At 45.3% G+C, this 16325-nt stretch overlaps 3 protein-coding genes across 6 annotated transcripts in view; 1 reads left to right on the forward strand and 2 right to left on the reverse strand.

Annotated features, from left to right (window-relative positions):
• Window positions 1–2971: 2971 nt before the first annotated feature.
• smc1a (structural maintenance of chromosomes 1A) lies at window positions 2972–9962 on the reverse strand. Its single transcript, XM_061271328.1, has 26 exons — window positions 9562–9962; window positions 9182–9370; window positions 8922–9034; window positions 8598–8801; window positions 8292–8530; window positions 7927–8185; window positions 7669–7809; window positions 7524–7606; window positions 7349–7448; window positions 7171–7278; window positions 6914–7099; window positions 6610–6789; window positions 6359–6505; window positions 6107–6244; window positions 5924–6040; window positions 5745–5851; window positions 5497–5638; window positions 5281–5426; window positions 5061–5214; window positions 4871–4978; window positions 4617–4773; window positions 4398–4552; window positions 4167–4318; window positions 4037–4106; window positions 3858–3968; window positions 2972–3307 (listed from the first exon to the last, which is right to left on the reverse strand). Exons 1-26 carry the CDS (start codon window positions 9668–9670, stop codon window positions 3227–3229), a joined length of 3696 nt encoding a protein of 1231 aa, XP_061127312.1. The 5' UTR covers window positions 9671–9962; the 3' UTR covers window positions 2972–3226.
• Window positions 9963–10063: 101 nt separating this feature from the next.
• Window positions 10064–13612, forward strand: ribc1 (RIB43A domain with coiled-coils 1). The gene is made up of 8 exons (XM_061270313.1): window positions 10064–10254; window positions 10592–10807; window positions 10879–11096; window positions 11165–11279; window positions 11433–11551; window positions 11701–11931; window positions 12006–12172; window positions 12241–13612. Exons 2-8 carry the CDS (start codon window positions 10600–10602, stop codon window positions 12320–12322), a joined length of 1140 nt encoding a protein of 379 aa, XP_061126297.1. The 5' UTR covers window positions 10064–10254; window positions 10592–10599; the 3' UTR covers window positions 12323–13612.
• l1cama (L1 cell adhesion molecule, paralog a) overlaps window positions 12845–16325 on the reverse strand; it is a 33077-nt gene continuing 29596 nt past the window's right edge. For all 4 annotated transcript variants that reach the window (XM_061270293.1, XM_061270275.1, XM_061270284.1 and 1 more), the window contains 3 exons: window positions 15983–16114; window positions 15479–15551; window positions 12845–15222 (listed from right to left, as the gene is read on the reverse strand). In XM_061270293.1, the coding sequence (XP_061126277.1) occupies window positions 14979–15222; window positions 15479–15551; window positions 15983–16114 (449 nt within the window). In that variant the 3' untranslated portion in view covers window positions 12845–14978. The remainder of the gene's footprint in view (window positions 15223–15478; window positions 15552–15982; window positions 16115–16325) is intronic.

The raw sequence follows: 16325 nt of genomic DNA on the forward strand, positions 1-16325 counted from the left end.
GAATTTGGCTCGGGGGGTTAATAGAAACACATTGCTGATATTTTTGTCGTTTTTCTTTTTGTGACGACTGTTGTCTTTTCAGTGAACGAGAGGAAGGCATTCGTTCTTTTCAGTTCATATGACTTCAACCAGTAGGTGTCAGTAATGTCCATTGAAGCTGGTCCCACCTCGCCGTAAAACCAAACGAAGAAGAAAATGACTTAACTTCCCGTTCACGAACGAGTCGTGAATTGCATTTCCCGTTCACCAACGAACGACTCTGTGAGTGAACGACTCTGTGAGTGAACGACTCTGTGAGTGAACGACTCTGTGAGTGAACGACTCTGTGAGTGAACGACTCTGTGAGTGAACGACTCTGTGAGTGAACGACTCTGTGAGTGAACGACTCTGTGAGTGAACGACTCTGTGAGTGAACGACTCTGTGAGTGAACGACTCTGTGAGTGAACGACTCTGTGAGTGAACGACTCTGTGAGTGAACGACTCTGTGAGTGAACGACTCTGTGAGTGAACGACTCTGTGAGTGAACGACTCTGTGAGTGAACGACTCAGTGAGTGAACGACTCAGTGAGTGAACGACTCAGTGAGTGAACGACTCAGTGAGTGAACGACTCAGTGAGTGAACGACTCAGTGAGTGAACGACTCAGTGAATGAGTGATTCGCATTTCCAGTTCATCGCGAGAACGGATCAGTGAGGGAACGAATCCTGACTTTCGCGGACGAGTCAATGGGTCAACTGCCTTCCTTCCCGTGAATCAACGGATCAGTGCCTTCCTTCCCGTGCATCAACGGAGATTATGCTTCTCTTTGGGTAATCTTGATTTTATAACATTTATAGTAGTTTTTAAACAACGTGTAGGCATATATACGCCTAAATATTGTTATTGTACCTAATCACAGGCCACTTCAATAGGGAAAAAGCTTAAGTGAAAGTGAAAAGTGCCACACCCGCCCTCACCCCCACCTCCTGATTGGCTGTTTGATCTGTGACGTCACTTGGACACTCTATTAGGTACACCGCCATCTTCAAGTGTACCTAATAACAGGCCGCTTTATTAGGGAAATATCATGGTCAAAGGTCACAGGTGTCAAGCGCTAGTCCCCGGGGCCGCGTTCCAACATGTTTACCAAGTGACCCTCGTTAAGCGCACCTGCGTGAAAAGTTTTTGGTCACTTTCACGTCCTGCAGGAGCTAAAACTTTTCACGCAGGTGCGCTTAACGAGGGAATCACACGGACACTCCATTAGGTACACCGCCATTTTCAAGTGTACCTAACAACTGGCCACTTTATTAGGGAAATATCATGGTCAAAGGTCACAGGTGTCAAGCTCTCGTCCTCGGGGCCGCGTTCCAACATGTTTTCCAAGTGACCCTCGTTAAGCGCACCTGCGTGAAAAGTTTTTGGCCACTTTCACGTTCTGCAGGAGCTAAAACTTTTCACGCAGGTGCGCTTAACGAGGGAATCACACGGACACTCTATTAGGTACACCGCCATTTTCAAGTGTACCTAACAACTGGCCACTTTATTAGGGAAATATCATGGTCAAAGGTCACAGGTGTCAAGCTCTCGTCCTCGGGGCCGCGTTCCAACATGTTTTCCAAGTGACCCTCGTTAAGCGCACCTGCGTGAAAAGTTTTTGGCCACTTTCACGTTCTGCAGGAGCTAAAACTTTTCACGCAGGTGCACTTAACGAGGGAATCACACGGACACTCTATTAGGTACACCGCCATTTTCAAGTGTACCTAATAACAGGCCAGTTCATTAGGGAAAAATCATGGCCAAAGCTTAAGTGAAAGTGAAAAGTGCCACACCCGCCCTCACCCCCACTTTCTGATTGGCTGTTTGATCTATGACGTCACACGGACACTTTTTTTAGGTACCTAATAGCTTCATTTTTCTGTACGTGTCAAGAATGTGTATTTTGACCACTTGCTCTTTATTTTGGGGGACTCCAACACATATTACACATATACATATTGTCATATAAAGCAGATAACCAAATGTCAGATTTTTGTTTTGATGCCCAAAAAATAAAAGCAAGGAATAAAACACCAGACAAGTTTTAACAGGTTTTAATGTTTATTAAAATAATAATAATAATAAAAGTACATTTCAAACCAGCAATCTAATGTGAAATTGCAGTAGATATATTGGATAACAATATTTAGGCGTATATATGCATACACTTTATTTAAAAACTACTAAGTGTTATAAAATCAAGATTACCTAAAGAAAAGCATAATCTCCCCGTTGTTCCATAACGGCACATCCTTTCATGCAATAAAGTTAGCCGTTAGCTTGGAGAAAACGCGCATGAAAGAAGTGGTGTTTCAGTGAGTGTTTTTTTCTTTCCTTGGCAAATCGTAAATCGCCATTCTGGCTTACATAGTTCACGTAACACGTCCGCTGATGCACGGGAAGGAAGGCAGTTGATCCATTGACTCGTTCGCGAACGGGCTAGTCAGGATTTGTTCCCTCACTGATCCGTTCTCGCGATGAACTGGAAATGCTGATTCGTTCACTCACTGAGTCGTTTGTTGGTGAAGGGGAAATGATATTCACGACTCGTTCGTGAACGGGAAGTTACGTAATTTTCTTCTTCGTTTTGTGGCGAGGTGGCACCAGCTTCCATGGGCATTACTGACACCTGCTGGTTGAAGTCATATGAACTGAAAAAAGAACGAATCACTTTCGGAAATGATTCGGTCACTCTCGTTCACTGAAAAGATTGCTTAGTTGTGTGTGTTATTGAACTTAAAAAAAAAAAAAAAAAAAAAAAGGATCAGTGTGTGTGTGTGTGTGTGTGTGTGTGTGTGTTGTGTTTGTGTGTGGGGGGGACGATTCGCTGAACGATTCATTTGAACGAATCTTTTGAGTGAACTGATTCTAAAAATTTAGTTCACTTAAAAAAACTAGAAAGCACATCACTAGGGCCGATCGCACCATGATGACATCAAAGTTGTGAAAATCTGCAGATGAAAACACTTTAATTTCCAGGTGACACTTGTAAATACAAACTAGAAATCAAAAGGATAATGTTGGAGTCAGACAACCTGGTTCTGAGTGTCAACTCGACAACCACTAACTACGACTACTACAAAAAATATAAAGAAATCCCACAGTAGCATATACATTATAAAACAGGAAATATCACACTACAGGATACAGAAGAAAATGAAGGAATGAAAGTTTTTGGAGTTTCTACTCGTGACGGGAAATCTTGTCCTACTCGTTGGGATTGGGGTTGGCGTCAGGATACTGAGAGAGGTCAAAGGTGAGCACTTTGCTGATGACGCAGTCTCCTTGCTGTGGACGAGAAGGAAGGAAAGAGTCACGAGATGCAGCGCGGAACTTAAAATCAAAGAGGTCGATATTCACTAATAGGAGCACGGTTCCTGGCAGATTTTTGAGAATTGCCAATTTTACGCTTGCACCACAACAAGATAGGAGCCAGAGAAGCTCCCCATACAAGTCACTCTTCCTACAGAACAATAAATTCTTGTTGTGTGTATCGTAAATTTTATTTATGGTTCAGATGATTAAAAACAAGTAAAAATATATTGAAGTAAAAATATATTAAATATATTTAAAAATGACATAAAAGTATCATCAATAACCAAATAAATAAATAATAATAAAAAAAGTTGATATAGTCAATGACCCCAGAGAAGAGAAATATAGTTGTGCGTTCAAATGACAGTTTGAAGGTTTACAATTAGCGTAACTTTTTGTGTTTGGATTTTGAAAATCGGAGGCATCTTTTATCAAGACACGCGTGTTCAAGTGCAGAATATCCTCACACTATGAATATTGAAGAAAAAAAAAAAAAAGAGGCGTCTAAAGAAAAGCTACACACCTCAGGATAGACGCCGATGAGCGAGTCGGCTTTGGTGTAAAACTCCTCCTTGAGGGAGATGACGATGGCCTGGAAGTTCTCCACCGACTGGTCTTTGATGTAATTGGCCACCTTGGAGGGCGAAACAGAAATTTCATTTGCAGTCCCGACGACGACACACAATGACGACGAGGACGGACCTTGCCGATGTTGGTGTTGTCGAGAGCGGCGTCGATCTCGTCCAGCACGAAGAAGGGCGCCGGTTTGTAGCTGAGGGTGAAAAAAAAGTTAGCTTGAAGCAAGAGTTGAAAACTGCCACCTTGCTCTCACCTGTGAATGGCGAAGAGGAGAGCCAAGGCCGCCACCGTCTTCTCTCCTCCGGACAGGTTGTCCATTGGCCGGAACCTCTTTCCGGGAGCCACGCAGTTGTAGTTGATGCCGTCCAAGTAGGGCTCCTCGGGATTTTCTGGGCCGAGGAATGCCTATGAGAGGAACGAGAGAAGCTGATGAAGAATTTTGGATGCTTGCCGTTCCCAAATATGAGGTGAGAGCGCCAATGACCTGCGCGCTGCTGTTGCGTGAGAGAGCCTTGTAGATCTCGTCGATGTTGTTGGCCACGGACTCAAAGCAGGTATTGAAGCGATCGAAGCGTTCCTTCTTGATCTGCTCAAAGGCCTGCTTGGCCTTCTTGGCCCTCTTACGAGCAGCCTCAAACTCTGGGCGCGGGAAAAAAAGGGGTGAGCGTCACACGTGGAGCTCAAAACGGGCTTTTGGACTCACCGTCGCTGGTCTCTTGGAACTTGTCCCTGACGCTCTCCAGCTTCTCCATGGCCTTCATATTGGGGGCGCTGATCCTCTGCAGGATGCTCTGCTGCTCGTTCAGACGCTGCTGGAGCGTGTTGGTCTCCGCCTTTATCTCCTCCTCGGACAAGGTGTCCTGCAGGAATTTCAGAATCGATTTGTAATTTTCTAATTGTTACCTAAGAAAGCGTCTCAGCACTTGTGTACATCACGACACACGCCACGGAGGCTACCTTGAGATCTTCAGTCAGGTTACTGTAGTCGATCTCAATGAGAGCCTCTTTGGCCAGAACACTGCTGGACGTCCTCTGGCTGCTCGACTCCTCTGTCTGGGAGCTCCCCTAAATACGCAAATGAGAGAAGATGGCGGCGGTGGTCCCAAAAGACGAACGACCGCGCTCCGGCTCGCCTCGCCTGCCCTACCTCGCCCTGGCTGATGTCGTCCATGGTTCCCGAGCGAAGCGGCAAGCGGATGTCCTGCATTTTGCAGGCCTGCAGCAGGTTGTGGCGGTCGCTGCGCTTCTGCTCTAGTTTGGTCTCGATGGCCGTCACTTCCTTCTGGAGTTGCGTCAGCTCCCTGGGAAACGGCGACGTGAGTTCTCGTAGCGCCGGCCAAACGTCTCGGCTCGCGGCAAGAGCTTACTTGTTGGCGCCGCCCAGTTTCTTGCGGATCTCCTCCATGTCGCGGTTCTTGTCGTTCACTTCGGATTTCTTGGTGAGGTGCTGGTTCTTCAGGTCTTGCAGCTGAGCCATGGTCTCATCGATGATCTTCATATGCCTGTGCTCCTCCTGGCACAAACAAAAAGACCAAATAGGAAGCGCGTGAGCCAGGAAAGCAAAAAGGAGAAATGAGCCGTACCTTCTTAAGTCGTTCGATTTCAGCCTCGTCCTTCTTGACCGTCTGCTCCCACATCATGACCTTCTCCTGGTCCTCCTTCAGCTGGTTCTTCTCATAGTCCACCTGAATTCCTAGGCGGGTTTTCTGGGTCTCAAACTCGAGACTGAGAAAATAATTCAAGCAAGATCAGTCAAGTGACTTGACAACAAGCAGCGATTCTTGATCCTCTGTGAAGAAGGATGAAGACGAGTGCACCAGAGTTAGCTTACCGCTTCTTCGCGATCTCATTCTGCCTCTTCACCTTCTCTTCCTCAAACTCTCGGATGTTCCTCACTCCAATCTCCTTGCAGAACTCAATGAAGACCTCATCTTCCACCTGAAGAACATCGAGACGCGTCAACACCCCGGCCGGCGACTTAAGACGAGCGAGAGCCGCTAGCTAGCTCACCAGGTTCATGCGGTCCCTGAGGTCAGTGATTTCGCGCTCGCGCGACTGGATGATCCTTTTGATCTCGTTGATGCGAGGGCCAAAGTTTGCCAGCTCGCTCTCCAACTTGGACTTCTCCTGCGGGGGGACACGAGCGTGTTCACAAGGAAGAGGAGGCAAGGGAGGAGGAAGGATCAAGCTTACCTGCATGTTTAGCGAGAGGTGGCGTGTTTTGGTCTGCTCCAGGTCACTCTGGGAATACTTGAGCCTCATCTGCAGGCCGTGTGCCTGCGACTGCACCTGACGCAGCTCCGCCTCTTTCCGCTTGGCTTTCATTTGCTCCTGTAAAGCAAAGCATTGCTAAATGTTTTGCTTCATTGACATGAAGACATTTGTTCTCCAAAACCAAAAGTGGTTGCAAAATAAATGTCTCCAAAGAAGGATGAGCCAAATGACCTTGAGCTCATCAGTAAGTTTCTCCTTCTTCTCTTTGAGCTTGTCCACTGCTTTTTCATCCCAGCGTCTGGCCTTGGCCTTCAGGTCGCTGGCTCCTCCTGAGATGACTCCGGATTTTTGGAAAAGGGTTCCGTCCAGGGCCACGGTCTGGATGTGTGCGGACAAGCAGAAGATGGGGAAAATTCGGAGCTGAAAAGGCCCACACGGGGATAGCAGAACATTTGTTTCTATCTTGTGGCCCGGTCCGGTACCTTGTGCCTGTACGGGCCTCCGAAGGCAATCCTCCTGGCGTCCTCTACGTTATCGCACACCAGAGCGTTGCCGCAGGCGTACTGCAGCGCTTTCTTGATGTGAGGAGGCTCGTAACGAATCACGTCAATCACCAGCTTGGCTCCACGCAGCTCTCGAAGTTTCTCGTCAGTTGGCTTCACCTGTCGTTGGGCAAAAAAAAAAAAAAGTCGACATCAAGGCAAGTAAAAAATATATTTTCATACAGTCACAGAAAAAACTATCTTTTTTTTTTCAGCGACCCAACAACAACAATCGTCCGTTCACCTCCAGGTAGTCGAGAGGCAGGAAGGTCTCCGGCTCTCCTCTCTGCTCCTTGATGTACTGGATACAATCTCTTCCCGTCTTCTCGGAATCAACAATGATGGCGTCCATGTTCTTTCCCAGAACTTTGGTGACAGCGATCTGATATTTCTTCTGAGTGGGCTGGCACAAGTCAATCAGACGGCCATACTGCAAGAAGAAGAACGGCATCAGCGGTGTCGCCTGACTTTTGCGTGGGAGCACCCGAGGCGATTCCTCACCACTGAGCCGGGGTAGAGTCGCTTGATGCTCTCCATGATTTCAGCCTTTCGTTGCTGTCGACTGTTCTCCTGCCTGTCGATCCTGGCGTCGCCGAGCTGCTCCATGACCTTGGTGGAAAAAAAACACAACCATGGTGACATTTTGAACACGCGTGACAGAGCGTGCCAACGTAGCTACCTGGTTCAGCTCCATGTTGATCTCATCAATCCTCCTCTTGGCCATTTCCACTTCCTCAGTCAGTTCCTCCTCCATGCGTTTCTGCTCATCCAGAGACTGCCTGCGTAGAGGAAGCCCGGCTGAGTGAATGAAGCGATACAATTCAAAGAGCTTCTTACAGAACGGCCGAGCCCACCTGCTGGTAGTGATGTAATCCTCCAATTTCTCAATTCGCTTCTGGTTCTCCTCAATCTCACGAATCTTCTGTTTGATTTTGGCCTGCAAAAGGGGTTGGTGACTCTTTGTAGTTGCTCAAATGGTGCAAGGGCGTCGTCTTTTACCTCCGTCTCCACTTTCTTCCTCTCCTCCAAGTCAAGGCGGTCCTGGTCAGCTTTCTGGTCCCGGTTGAACTTCTCCAACTCCTGCGCCAACGTGGCTGCACGTTTGCTGGCCTCCTCCTTCAGTCGATGGTACTGCTTGACCTGCAAGTGCAACGCCGCGTGGCTATTTCAAGTCTTTTCCATTAGGTCATATTTTGGGGGCGGGGCTTCCGATTTGTTGAAACCGAGTCAAATGGAAAAGTGACAAAATTCAAGTACCTGGTTCTCCTCCAGGGTTAGGTCTTGGCCCTGGCTCTGCGCTTCCTCCTCCATGCGCTCCTCAAAATCTTGCTTAGCGAGCTCCACCGCTTTCATCTCCTTGTCCAGCTCATCCATGTCCGCCTTACGCTTTTTGTACATCTTCTGGGCGTTCTGCAACGATTTACGGGCCGCCTCGAGCTTCTTGATCTTGTGCGACGTGTTCTCTTTGGCCTTGATGTACTGCGGCCTTTTTTGGTTTAGCTCAGAGTCCTTCTCTCTGGGAGGGAGGGGGGTGGGGTGGGGGGCAGAAGTTGAGCAATCGGTGAGATGCGAGCCAAACGGGAAAGCGACTTCGAAACGGTAAGAGCAGCGCGATAACTCACTTGATCTCTTTCTCAATTGTCTGCTGCTCCCTCATGAGCCTTCCGAGCTCCTTCTTCTTGTCTTTCAGCTCCTCCTCCACGTGGTCCATCCTCTTGCGGTCCTTGTCGATCTCCTTGTTGCGCTGACCCAGCTCTTTGTTCAGCTTCTCGATCTCTGTCTCGTTGTGGTAGAGTTTGAAGAGCTGCAGCTGAACACTGGCCCTGACCACTTCATCCTTCAGTCGCTGGTAGCGCTCAGCCTTGACGAAAAGACAAAAGTGGCAGTTATGAATGTTCTGCTTGTGCTCAAAAGGCTCACTCACTCACCTCCTCTTTCTCTTGCTTGGCCTCTTTGCGCTCGGCCGCAATGTTCTTCTTGCGATGGTAATTGAACTGTGTGTCCTCCTCTGCTTTCACCATCTCCTTCTTCCTTCGGTCATACTCCTGGGCCAGCTCCCCTGAGCGTGAGATCTCCTCGAAGAGAGCAGTGCGCTCCTTTGGGTTCTTCATGGCGATCGATTCTACGGCTCCCTAGAGAAACAATCGTGGAAAAAGCATATTCATTTATTTGAATGGTCTTTTTTAAATCAATATAAATTCTATGACGTTTAAGAAGAGCACAAAAATGTTTTCATCGATACTCTGGCTCACCTGGAAAACCAAGAAGTTTCGAGCCTTGATGAGAATGCCAAGTTTTTCCAGCTGCTCGCTGTAATCTGGCAAGCCCACCACTTTGTTGTTGATGCGGTATTCAGAGGAGGAACCTGCCACATAATCAGGGGATACATTCAAAGTTCTGCAAAGGCAAGATTATTTTGCAAGTTTGTGTCTACTTGCTCAAAAATGACAAAACTTGTCTCAGGCAAAACTCAAGGCCACAACAAAGTGTGAACAAAAGTAGATTGTCGTACCGATGATCATTCTGGTGAAGGATCGCTCCTCTCCGTTGTCCTCCTGGTAGACCATACTGACAAAAGCTCTGTTGGCAGCTGGTTTCCCAACAGGTGCCCCGTGGATCAGATCTTTCAGAGTCTTCACACGCAAGTTACTGGTCTTCTCCGCCAACACAAAGCTGATGGCATCCATAAGATTTGATTTTCCTGCAGAAACGATTAGACGTATTATTATTACATTGCGTAATTGTTTCTTGGCTGTCTATGAAACGTACATGAGCACGTGAGACACGCCCATTACGTGCAGAATATACATTTTACTCAGTTCAATGCATTTGCAATACAATAGTTCTGTTTGTCCAGGACCGATAGCCAGCAATTTGCATTAGCAAACATACCAGATCCATTGGGGCCGATGATCGCCGTGAATTTATGAAAAGGTCCAATGATTTGTCGTCCTTTGTATGACTTGAAGTTTTCGATCTCGATGAGTTTTAGGTAACCCATGGTAGTTGCAATTCAGTTTTTGCACGTGAAGAAAAAAAAAAAAAACTCAGGAAATCAAGTTTAGGCTAATGCGAGCAAGCAATGCTTACTCGAAGAGCTCTCTCAACAAAAGCATGCAAAAATAAATAAACCTCTCCAGTCAGTCTGATGCCGGACAATACGACCACTTTATCGTGGAATGCATCTAGTAGTTAATCTTTGCAATTCGGTCATAATATCGACGTATCGGATACGACGCGGTGGTGACAACAATGCGCCATTTTACAATCCAACAGGAAGGGCTTTGAGCGCGAGAGCTGTAACCTCGCAGTTTCTCGCGAGATCGAATGTGCTGCTTTTTTTTTTTTTATGGCTTGAGATTTTTCTTCCCGTATGCTATCGAGGTAAAAATGATAATGATGACTAAATAAATGCTGCTCTTGTTTTTTTTTTTTTTTATCATCAAGTTTACCATATAATCAAACCAGCTGATATCGAATAAATTAAAAAAACCTTTGGGCGTTACCATGGATACCGAAGGACACAAACATAGCAGTGGTTTTATGCCTCCGTCTTGTCTTAATTCTTAAATTAAATCACAAAAGGTGAGTGCTGATTTCAATGGTTATTGCTTTAGAATATGAACAGGGCTACAATGATAGATAACTGACGATATAGAAAGCTTTATTTGCTAATATGTGGATTATATAGGCAACAAACTATACAGTCATTTTCCTTCCATTTTCTGTGTACATGTGGTCCCAATAATCCATTATTTTTCTTTTTTTCCTCCCAGTTATATTGCCACGAGGTGGGGATAAAATCATTTATGATATGAAACACTGATGCACCAAAGTGTCTTTGAGTTTAGTAATAGTTGACACGATTGAATTTTTTTCCAAATACATGAACTATAACCATGATGTGTTGTGAATGTTACAGACTTGAAAATGGAGAAAATGTACAAAGTAAAATTCCCTCTTGACCAATCGCTCGAGACTGCCGTGGAGCGGAGACAGGTTGCCGAGGCTGCACGCAAAGCTCGAATTTTCAATACAAGGTTGCGAGTGATGGGCCTTGACCTGGATGCACTCACCAAGCAGACCCAGGAAAAAAAGCACCGCCAAGAAATGGAGCGAGAAAGGGACAAAGCTTTCGGTAAAACATACACAACGAAAGCCAAGATAACATGGAGACAAAATGAAAGAATATTTCTGCGCATATTGCAGATACGCTGAGACTGCAACACGATGAAGTTCTGTTGCAGAGAGACAGACAGGAAAGGAAAGTGCGAGAAGCTTTGCACGCTGGCCTCACTCAGTTTTGGAACATCCAGCAGCGCGTGGAAGACTCGAGCGATGCCGACCTCAAGTGTGGCCTGAAGGGGGCAGTCACAATCACTGTTCCAGAGGCAGAACTTGGGCCTTCCAGCATGCAGATCTTTCAGGTAGCTTGTCCCTGATGGGTGCAAAGACATGGCTCGGAAGGTCCCAGCCTGATTTGTGTGTTCCATAGGGTGAAGATGTTGGCGAGGCTCAACGGAAGAGAGAACAAATGAAACAAACAGAAAGGGATCTGCTGACACAAAGGGTCCAACAGGAGAGAAGGTGCTTAGAGGACAAGCACAAAGGTTATTATTATATTATTATATCACCTGCACAAACACAATAATTGCACATTAGCATCATTCTTTCCTACACAAAAAAATAGCTCAAGCCTTTTATTGTCAGGTTCCATTTGTGAGCAGTTTTGAGTGTTGATTTGCAAAACGTGTGTTTCGCAGAGACGCTGGCAGAAAAAGAACTGGTGCAACAAGACGTCAGCTGGAGACAGCAACACAATGCTGAGGAGGAATGCAGAAAAGCCGCCCGAGTTGCTCTTGACCACTACAATCGAGCTTTGGTACAACACACAAACCCATCTTGCCTAGATGTGACAAAGGTTAAATCTAGGATGTCAATTTTAGGCGTGCTAAGCTAGTTAGAATGTGACACAATGAATACCACCGATGATCCTGATGAAGTGCAAAGTTGACAATATGCCGCCTGAAGGCCACAGAGCGAGCTGAGCAACTGAAGGAGGCTCATCGGCGAGAGGAGGGGGAGAACCTTGCTGAGAAGTGGCACACACTCACGTCCGCTATGATGACAGAAGGTTGGGATGCGGCTGTGAACCAGTTCCAGGAAGGCAAAGCCTCTACGAGGGACAGTTGGAAGGGCATGAGCTCCGAGCAGATCAGCGCCATCTACAGGGCAAGAGAGGCACAGTGCATTGAGAGACAGGTGCTTACTGACTAAGTAGAGCTTCAAGGCAACCATGATCTGACAGCTATTTATTTATTTTAATCACTGCTAAGAGATGCCGAGATATGGAGAAGAACCGAGATGCAGCCTGGAACTCTTGGCTCCAAAAGGCATCCGGTGAGGCCCAGCAGGAGGAAAGGAGATGGTCCGAACTCAGGAGAGCAAAGCAGATCCAAGAAGAGAAGTTCAACTTGCAGCTGGCCAAAGAGCAGCAAGCGCAGTGAGTAGCAAGCACAACCGACAAATCCAATCTTGACATCTTACTCACTTTTGTGTATTTGTGTCTAGTCAGCGCTATTTGGACAAGGAGCTGTACACCAACAAAGCCACTCCAGAATACTTCTGGCAATTTAACACCACCTCTCGCTGATGCCGACACACGACAAGACAAAACGACCCAAATGGTCACATGAATCTTCTCCGCAGACAAATCAAGCACAGCTTGGATCGTTCCGCATACTTTATTGTTCGCTCGTATATCTCGTTACATTGGTAGATTGATGATGCAATTACACTTATATTGGCCCCATGGAGGATTGTATTTGGGGCACCACAACGAGGCACATTTACAAAGCCGCAGACACTCCCCAACCATGCAGTCATTATTTTCTCCAAAAATCCTTCTGCAAACAAATATTTTATCGTTTTTTTTTTTTTGGAGGGGAGGGAAGGTGTGGGCAGATATTAGCATTTCCTGATCTGTCCTGAGTGTGTATGTGTGTGTGTGTCTTAACCAAGACTTGCCTGACATGTCCTTGCCTTCTCCTGTCTCGTCGCATCGACTGACCATGCTGCAACCTACTTTTCATGACAAAGAAAAAGAGTGACTTGCCAGTTGGCACGAAACAAAACACAAGACAGTTGACAATTTCGCATAAAATTGGCAAACATCTACAGACTTTTCCCCTTTTTTATTTGACCTTCTTTTAATTTGCAGAACAGCCAAATTTTTACGACAATAATATGGCAATAACAAAAGCAACGATACAAAGAACAGTGACAGTTTTGCTTTAAGATGATGCTAAGAAATTTTAAACCTGCAGATTTTCAAGCGGTTGTGGTTGGGGTTCTTTTCAGGGATGGACTGTATTTACATTTTAAGATCCTGCAATAATCTCCTGCAGCCATCGTAGCCGAGCTACGTTGCACCCACGGTTATTCATACCCTGGCAAAATTTTGAAGTACATTACTGTTTTGTTAAATTTAGATTTTATTTATTTGTAATTTTATTCTATTTTTAGATTTTATTTTTAATTATATATATGCCCGACCACTATGAATCTATCAAGTTGGAACAAGGCCCTGCATTGAAAAAAAAAAGCATTAATTATTGGGGATTTTTGTAAAAACATTAAAAATGATTTTTTTTTTTTTTTTTTTTAAGAATTATTCTTTTTTAACGCACTTTTTTTGGGACACTTGACGTGGCATTTTCAAAATTCACCAAATTCTATTCAAAATGTCATCAGGGTATGAGTAATTGATGGCCTGAAATGTAATTTAAAAAAATACATTCTCGAGATGTGATTTCCACACCACCTACTTGCCTTGATTATCTGCAGATTGCCAGTCAGTTCACCAATCTTAAACTGCATGATTGATTGTATGGCGTTTACCCGCAAGACTCCGCCCCTTTCATCGGCAAGCGCTGCTGCGCTGCACCTCTCAAACAAAACACGGAGCGTGACAGTGTAGAAAGAGACAAAGACAACAGACAGAAAGCAACACAAATCTTGACACAAAATTTACAAGCTCATCTCCCATCACAACATTCCACTTGATGATGGAGTCATGACATCAATCAGGTGCTCAATGCAAAACCTAGCAGGCACAGGAACGCGTAAAGGACCAGGAGCTAGAATACTGGAATATGGCTAAATAGATTACATGTCGATGCAAATATATACACCAGATGCTAGTCAGCGTTTTCACAGCAAGTTCCTCTTTATGCATTGTTAGTGTGTTAGTTAGTCATGATATGAAACTATATGAAATCGTAACTTCAACGCGCTCCGACAAATTATCTCAAATCCGTGAAATATGTCCATAAGGATATATATATATATATATATATATATATATATATATATATATATATATATATATATATATATATATATATATATATATATATATATATATATATATATATATATATAATAATCCGATACCGATTGACATTGATTAGCTGCACATTTTTTGCAATTTTAGAGTTGCTCACTAACGATTATTTTCTATCAATTATATTTCAATTAAATGATGAATCAGGGGGAAAAAAATATCAACATTTTCATTCTTTTCTCATACAAAAACACGACATTATTTCAAATTACCAGTGCAGAAAACGCACAAACATATTTTACGAGTTTGGTCGGTAAAGGGGGAGGGGACGCCGCACTGTACGCAGGTTGATTTATCGTTGAAAGGCATTGATTGACATACCGTATGCCGATCACGGGCTTTTCCGGCCGGTCAATCGGAGCACGACTAATATAGACGTATAAACGGGATTAGCTCATAAAAATGGAATACAAAATTATCCCAAAAAAAAAAAAAAAAATCACTGGCACTTACATTGTGTAAAATCATTATAAAAAATAATAAATGACGAAAATGTAGCACGACAGCTGCGTCCCATCACGCTTCCCTTCCAGTCTGCAGCTGTTCTGTTCGCAGCCCCCTTCGATTATTATTATTATTATTTCATCTGCACATTCTTCTTTGCCATTTTATGAAGAGGTTTTGAGGTCAGATATCAAGATGATAGATGAAAGTTAATCATTTACGTTATACATTACACAGACGAAGAAGGATCACCGATTCCTCCATGTCAGGGTTAGTCGGATTTATGTCCCATGGGTCCAATACTTTTTTTGGACATGCCTTTGGTCAAAACAGTCCAGTCCATCAGACGACACCAGCAGCAGTTACGTCGATTGCGTCGTCACACTACTCAACGGGGAATGGGAGCGTACGGGCACGTATGTGTTGACATGTTTTGGTCTTGACGGTTCTCCGCGGATGGTCAATCGAGGATGGTGGCTTGGTTGGGCAGGCCGTTGGCGGCGGCGCCGCCGTTGAGCGGGGAGTTATCGGGCACCTCTTGGCCCTCGCTGGGCCCCCGGCTGAACTGACTGGCCAGCGACTCATCCAGGTTGATCTCGGTGGTCAACACGCTGCTGCCGTTGAAGTTCAGGTTGTCCTGACTGCACAGCTTGCTCTCCTCGCACAAAGACGGCTGGCTGGCAGTGCGCTTCTCCTCCAGATCGCTGCACGAGGGAGGAGATCAATGAACGGGGGAGGAGTAGAACCGATGCTTTTTCTCAAAGGAAATAGCGCAAGCGGCATGCAAGCGAGTCACCAGAATTTGGGATCGGGAACCAAAGCGTACCTTTCGAGAGATCTGCAAAGCAGGCGCAGGCATCGGGAAGAAACGGGGACAATAACGGTAGCAAAAAAGGGTTAAGGAAGCCAAAGCAGTGGTGAGGGAATCACGAGGCTCGAGAGACGCATCACATGACCAACCTGTACTCGCCAAAGGTCTCGTCCTTCATTGGTCGAGCTTCTGAGTCCATCGGGCCTTCCTCTTTGTCTTTCACTAAACGGAAGAGAAATGGTTGACCTTAAGTATCAGCTTGCTGGTCTCTTGAAGATTTATTCTGGGCCCATTCACAACCAGGCACAAGCCTCGCAATCAATATGTATCCGATAATATGACAATTATTTTTTAATCAAATACATCCCAAGGTGTTCAGATCCCGTCATACATGTTTTGTTCGGTTCTCAAATTGCCTTGCTCTGACAAACCAATCAGAAGATAGAAAAATGATTATTGGCCATCTGAAAGAAACTGAAATCTGATTGGTTCAAGAAATGGTCCCGTTCTCGGAGCGCATTTAAGTTGAAAAAAAAGGTCGGGGTTTCTGATAGCACTGCTATGGTGTTGGTTCCAAACTTGTGGATCTGTAAAAGTCAAGGCTAGCAGAGAACCTTTGAGCTACAAGAAGAATAAAGAATTTTGATGCCTGCCTGAATACTTTCCCCCTTTGTTCCTCCGGACAAAGCAGAGGATGAGCAGTATGAGCAGTAGCAAGACGATGGCGCTGACCAGGCCGATGAACCATCCCTGGGTCGCAATGCTGGGCTGCATCTCAGTCACACCTTCAAAGTAGATGGACGTTTAGTAGAACAAGGAGAAGGAAAAGCCTCCAAAGAAGCCACATACAAACGCCATTTCTCACATCTCACCAGGGAACTGAAAAAATGCCCTGAACAAATCATCTCATACGGATCACACTTGAAAGCACTTCAATCGAGACGCAGGGAACGACTAGGACTTCCTTGTGGCTTGATCTTTCAACCAAGGAAACCC

Source organism: Syngnathus typhle, linkage group LG2 (assembly GCF_033458585.1).
Source record: "Syngnathus typhle isolate RoL2023-S1 ecotype Sweden linkage group LG2, RoL_Styp_1.0, whole genome shotgun sequence".
Lineage (NCBI taxonomy): Eukaryota > Metazoa > Chordata > Actinopteri > Syngnathiformes > Syngnathidae > Syngnathus > Syngnathus typhle.

What these genes read in the sequence shown, in the direction of transcription:
- smc1a (XM_061271328.1), bottom strand. Translation starts at nt 9,670, where the DNA reads ATGGGTTACCTAAAACTCATCGAGATCGAAAACTTCAAGTCATACAAA. An exon ending in GGAAGAAAGTGGAGACGGAG is followed by an intron (nt 7,607 to 7,668) that starts GTAAAAGACGAC and finishes CCCCTTTTGCAG; the next exon opens with GCCAAAATCAAACAGAAGAT. An exon ending in ACCTGACTGAAGATCTCAAG is followed by an intron (nt 4,774 to 4,870) that starts GTAGCCTCCGTG and finishes AAATTCCTGCAG; the next exon opens with GACACCTTGTCCGAGGAGGA.
- ribc1 (XM_061270313.1), top strand. Translation starts at nt 10,600, where the DNA reads ATGGAGAAAATGTACAAAGTAAAATTCCCTCTTGACCAATCGCTCGAG. An exon ending in ACCACTACAATCGAGCTTTG is followed by an intron (nt 11,552 to 11,700) that starts GTACAACACACA and finishes TGCCGCCTGAAG; the next exon opens with GCCACAGAGCGAGCTGAGCA. An exon ending in GCCAAAGAGCAGCAAGCGCA is followed by an intron (nt 12,173 to 12,240) that starts GTGAGTAGCAAG and finishes ATTTGTGTCTAG; the next exon opens with TCAGCGCTATTTGGACAAGG.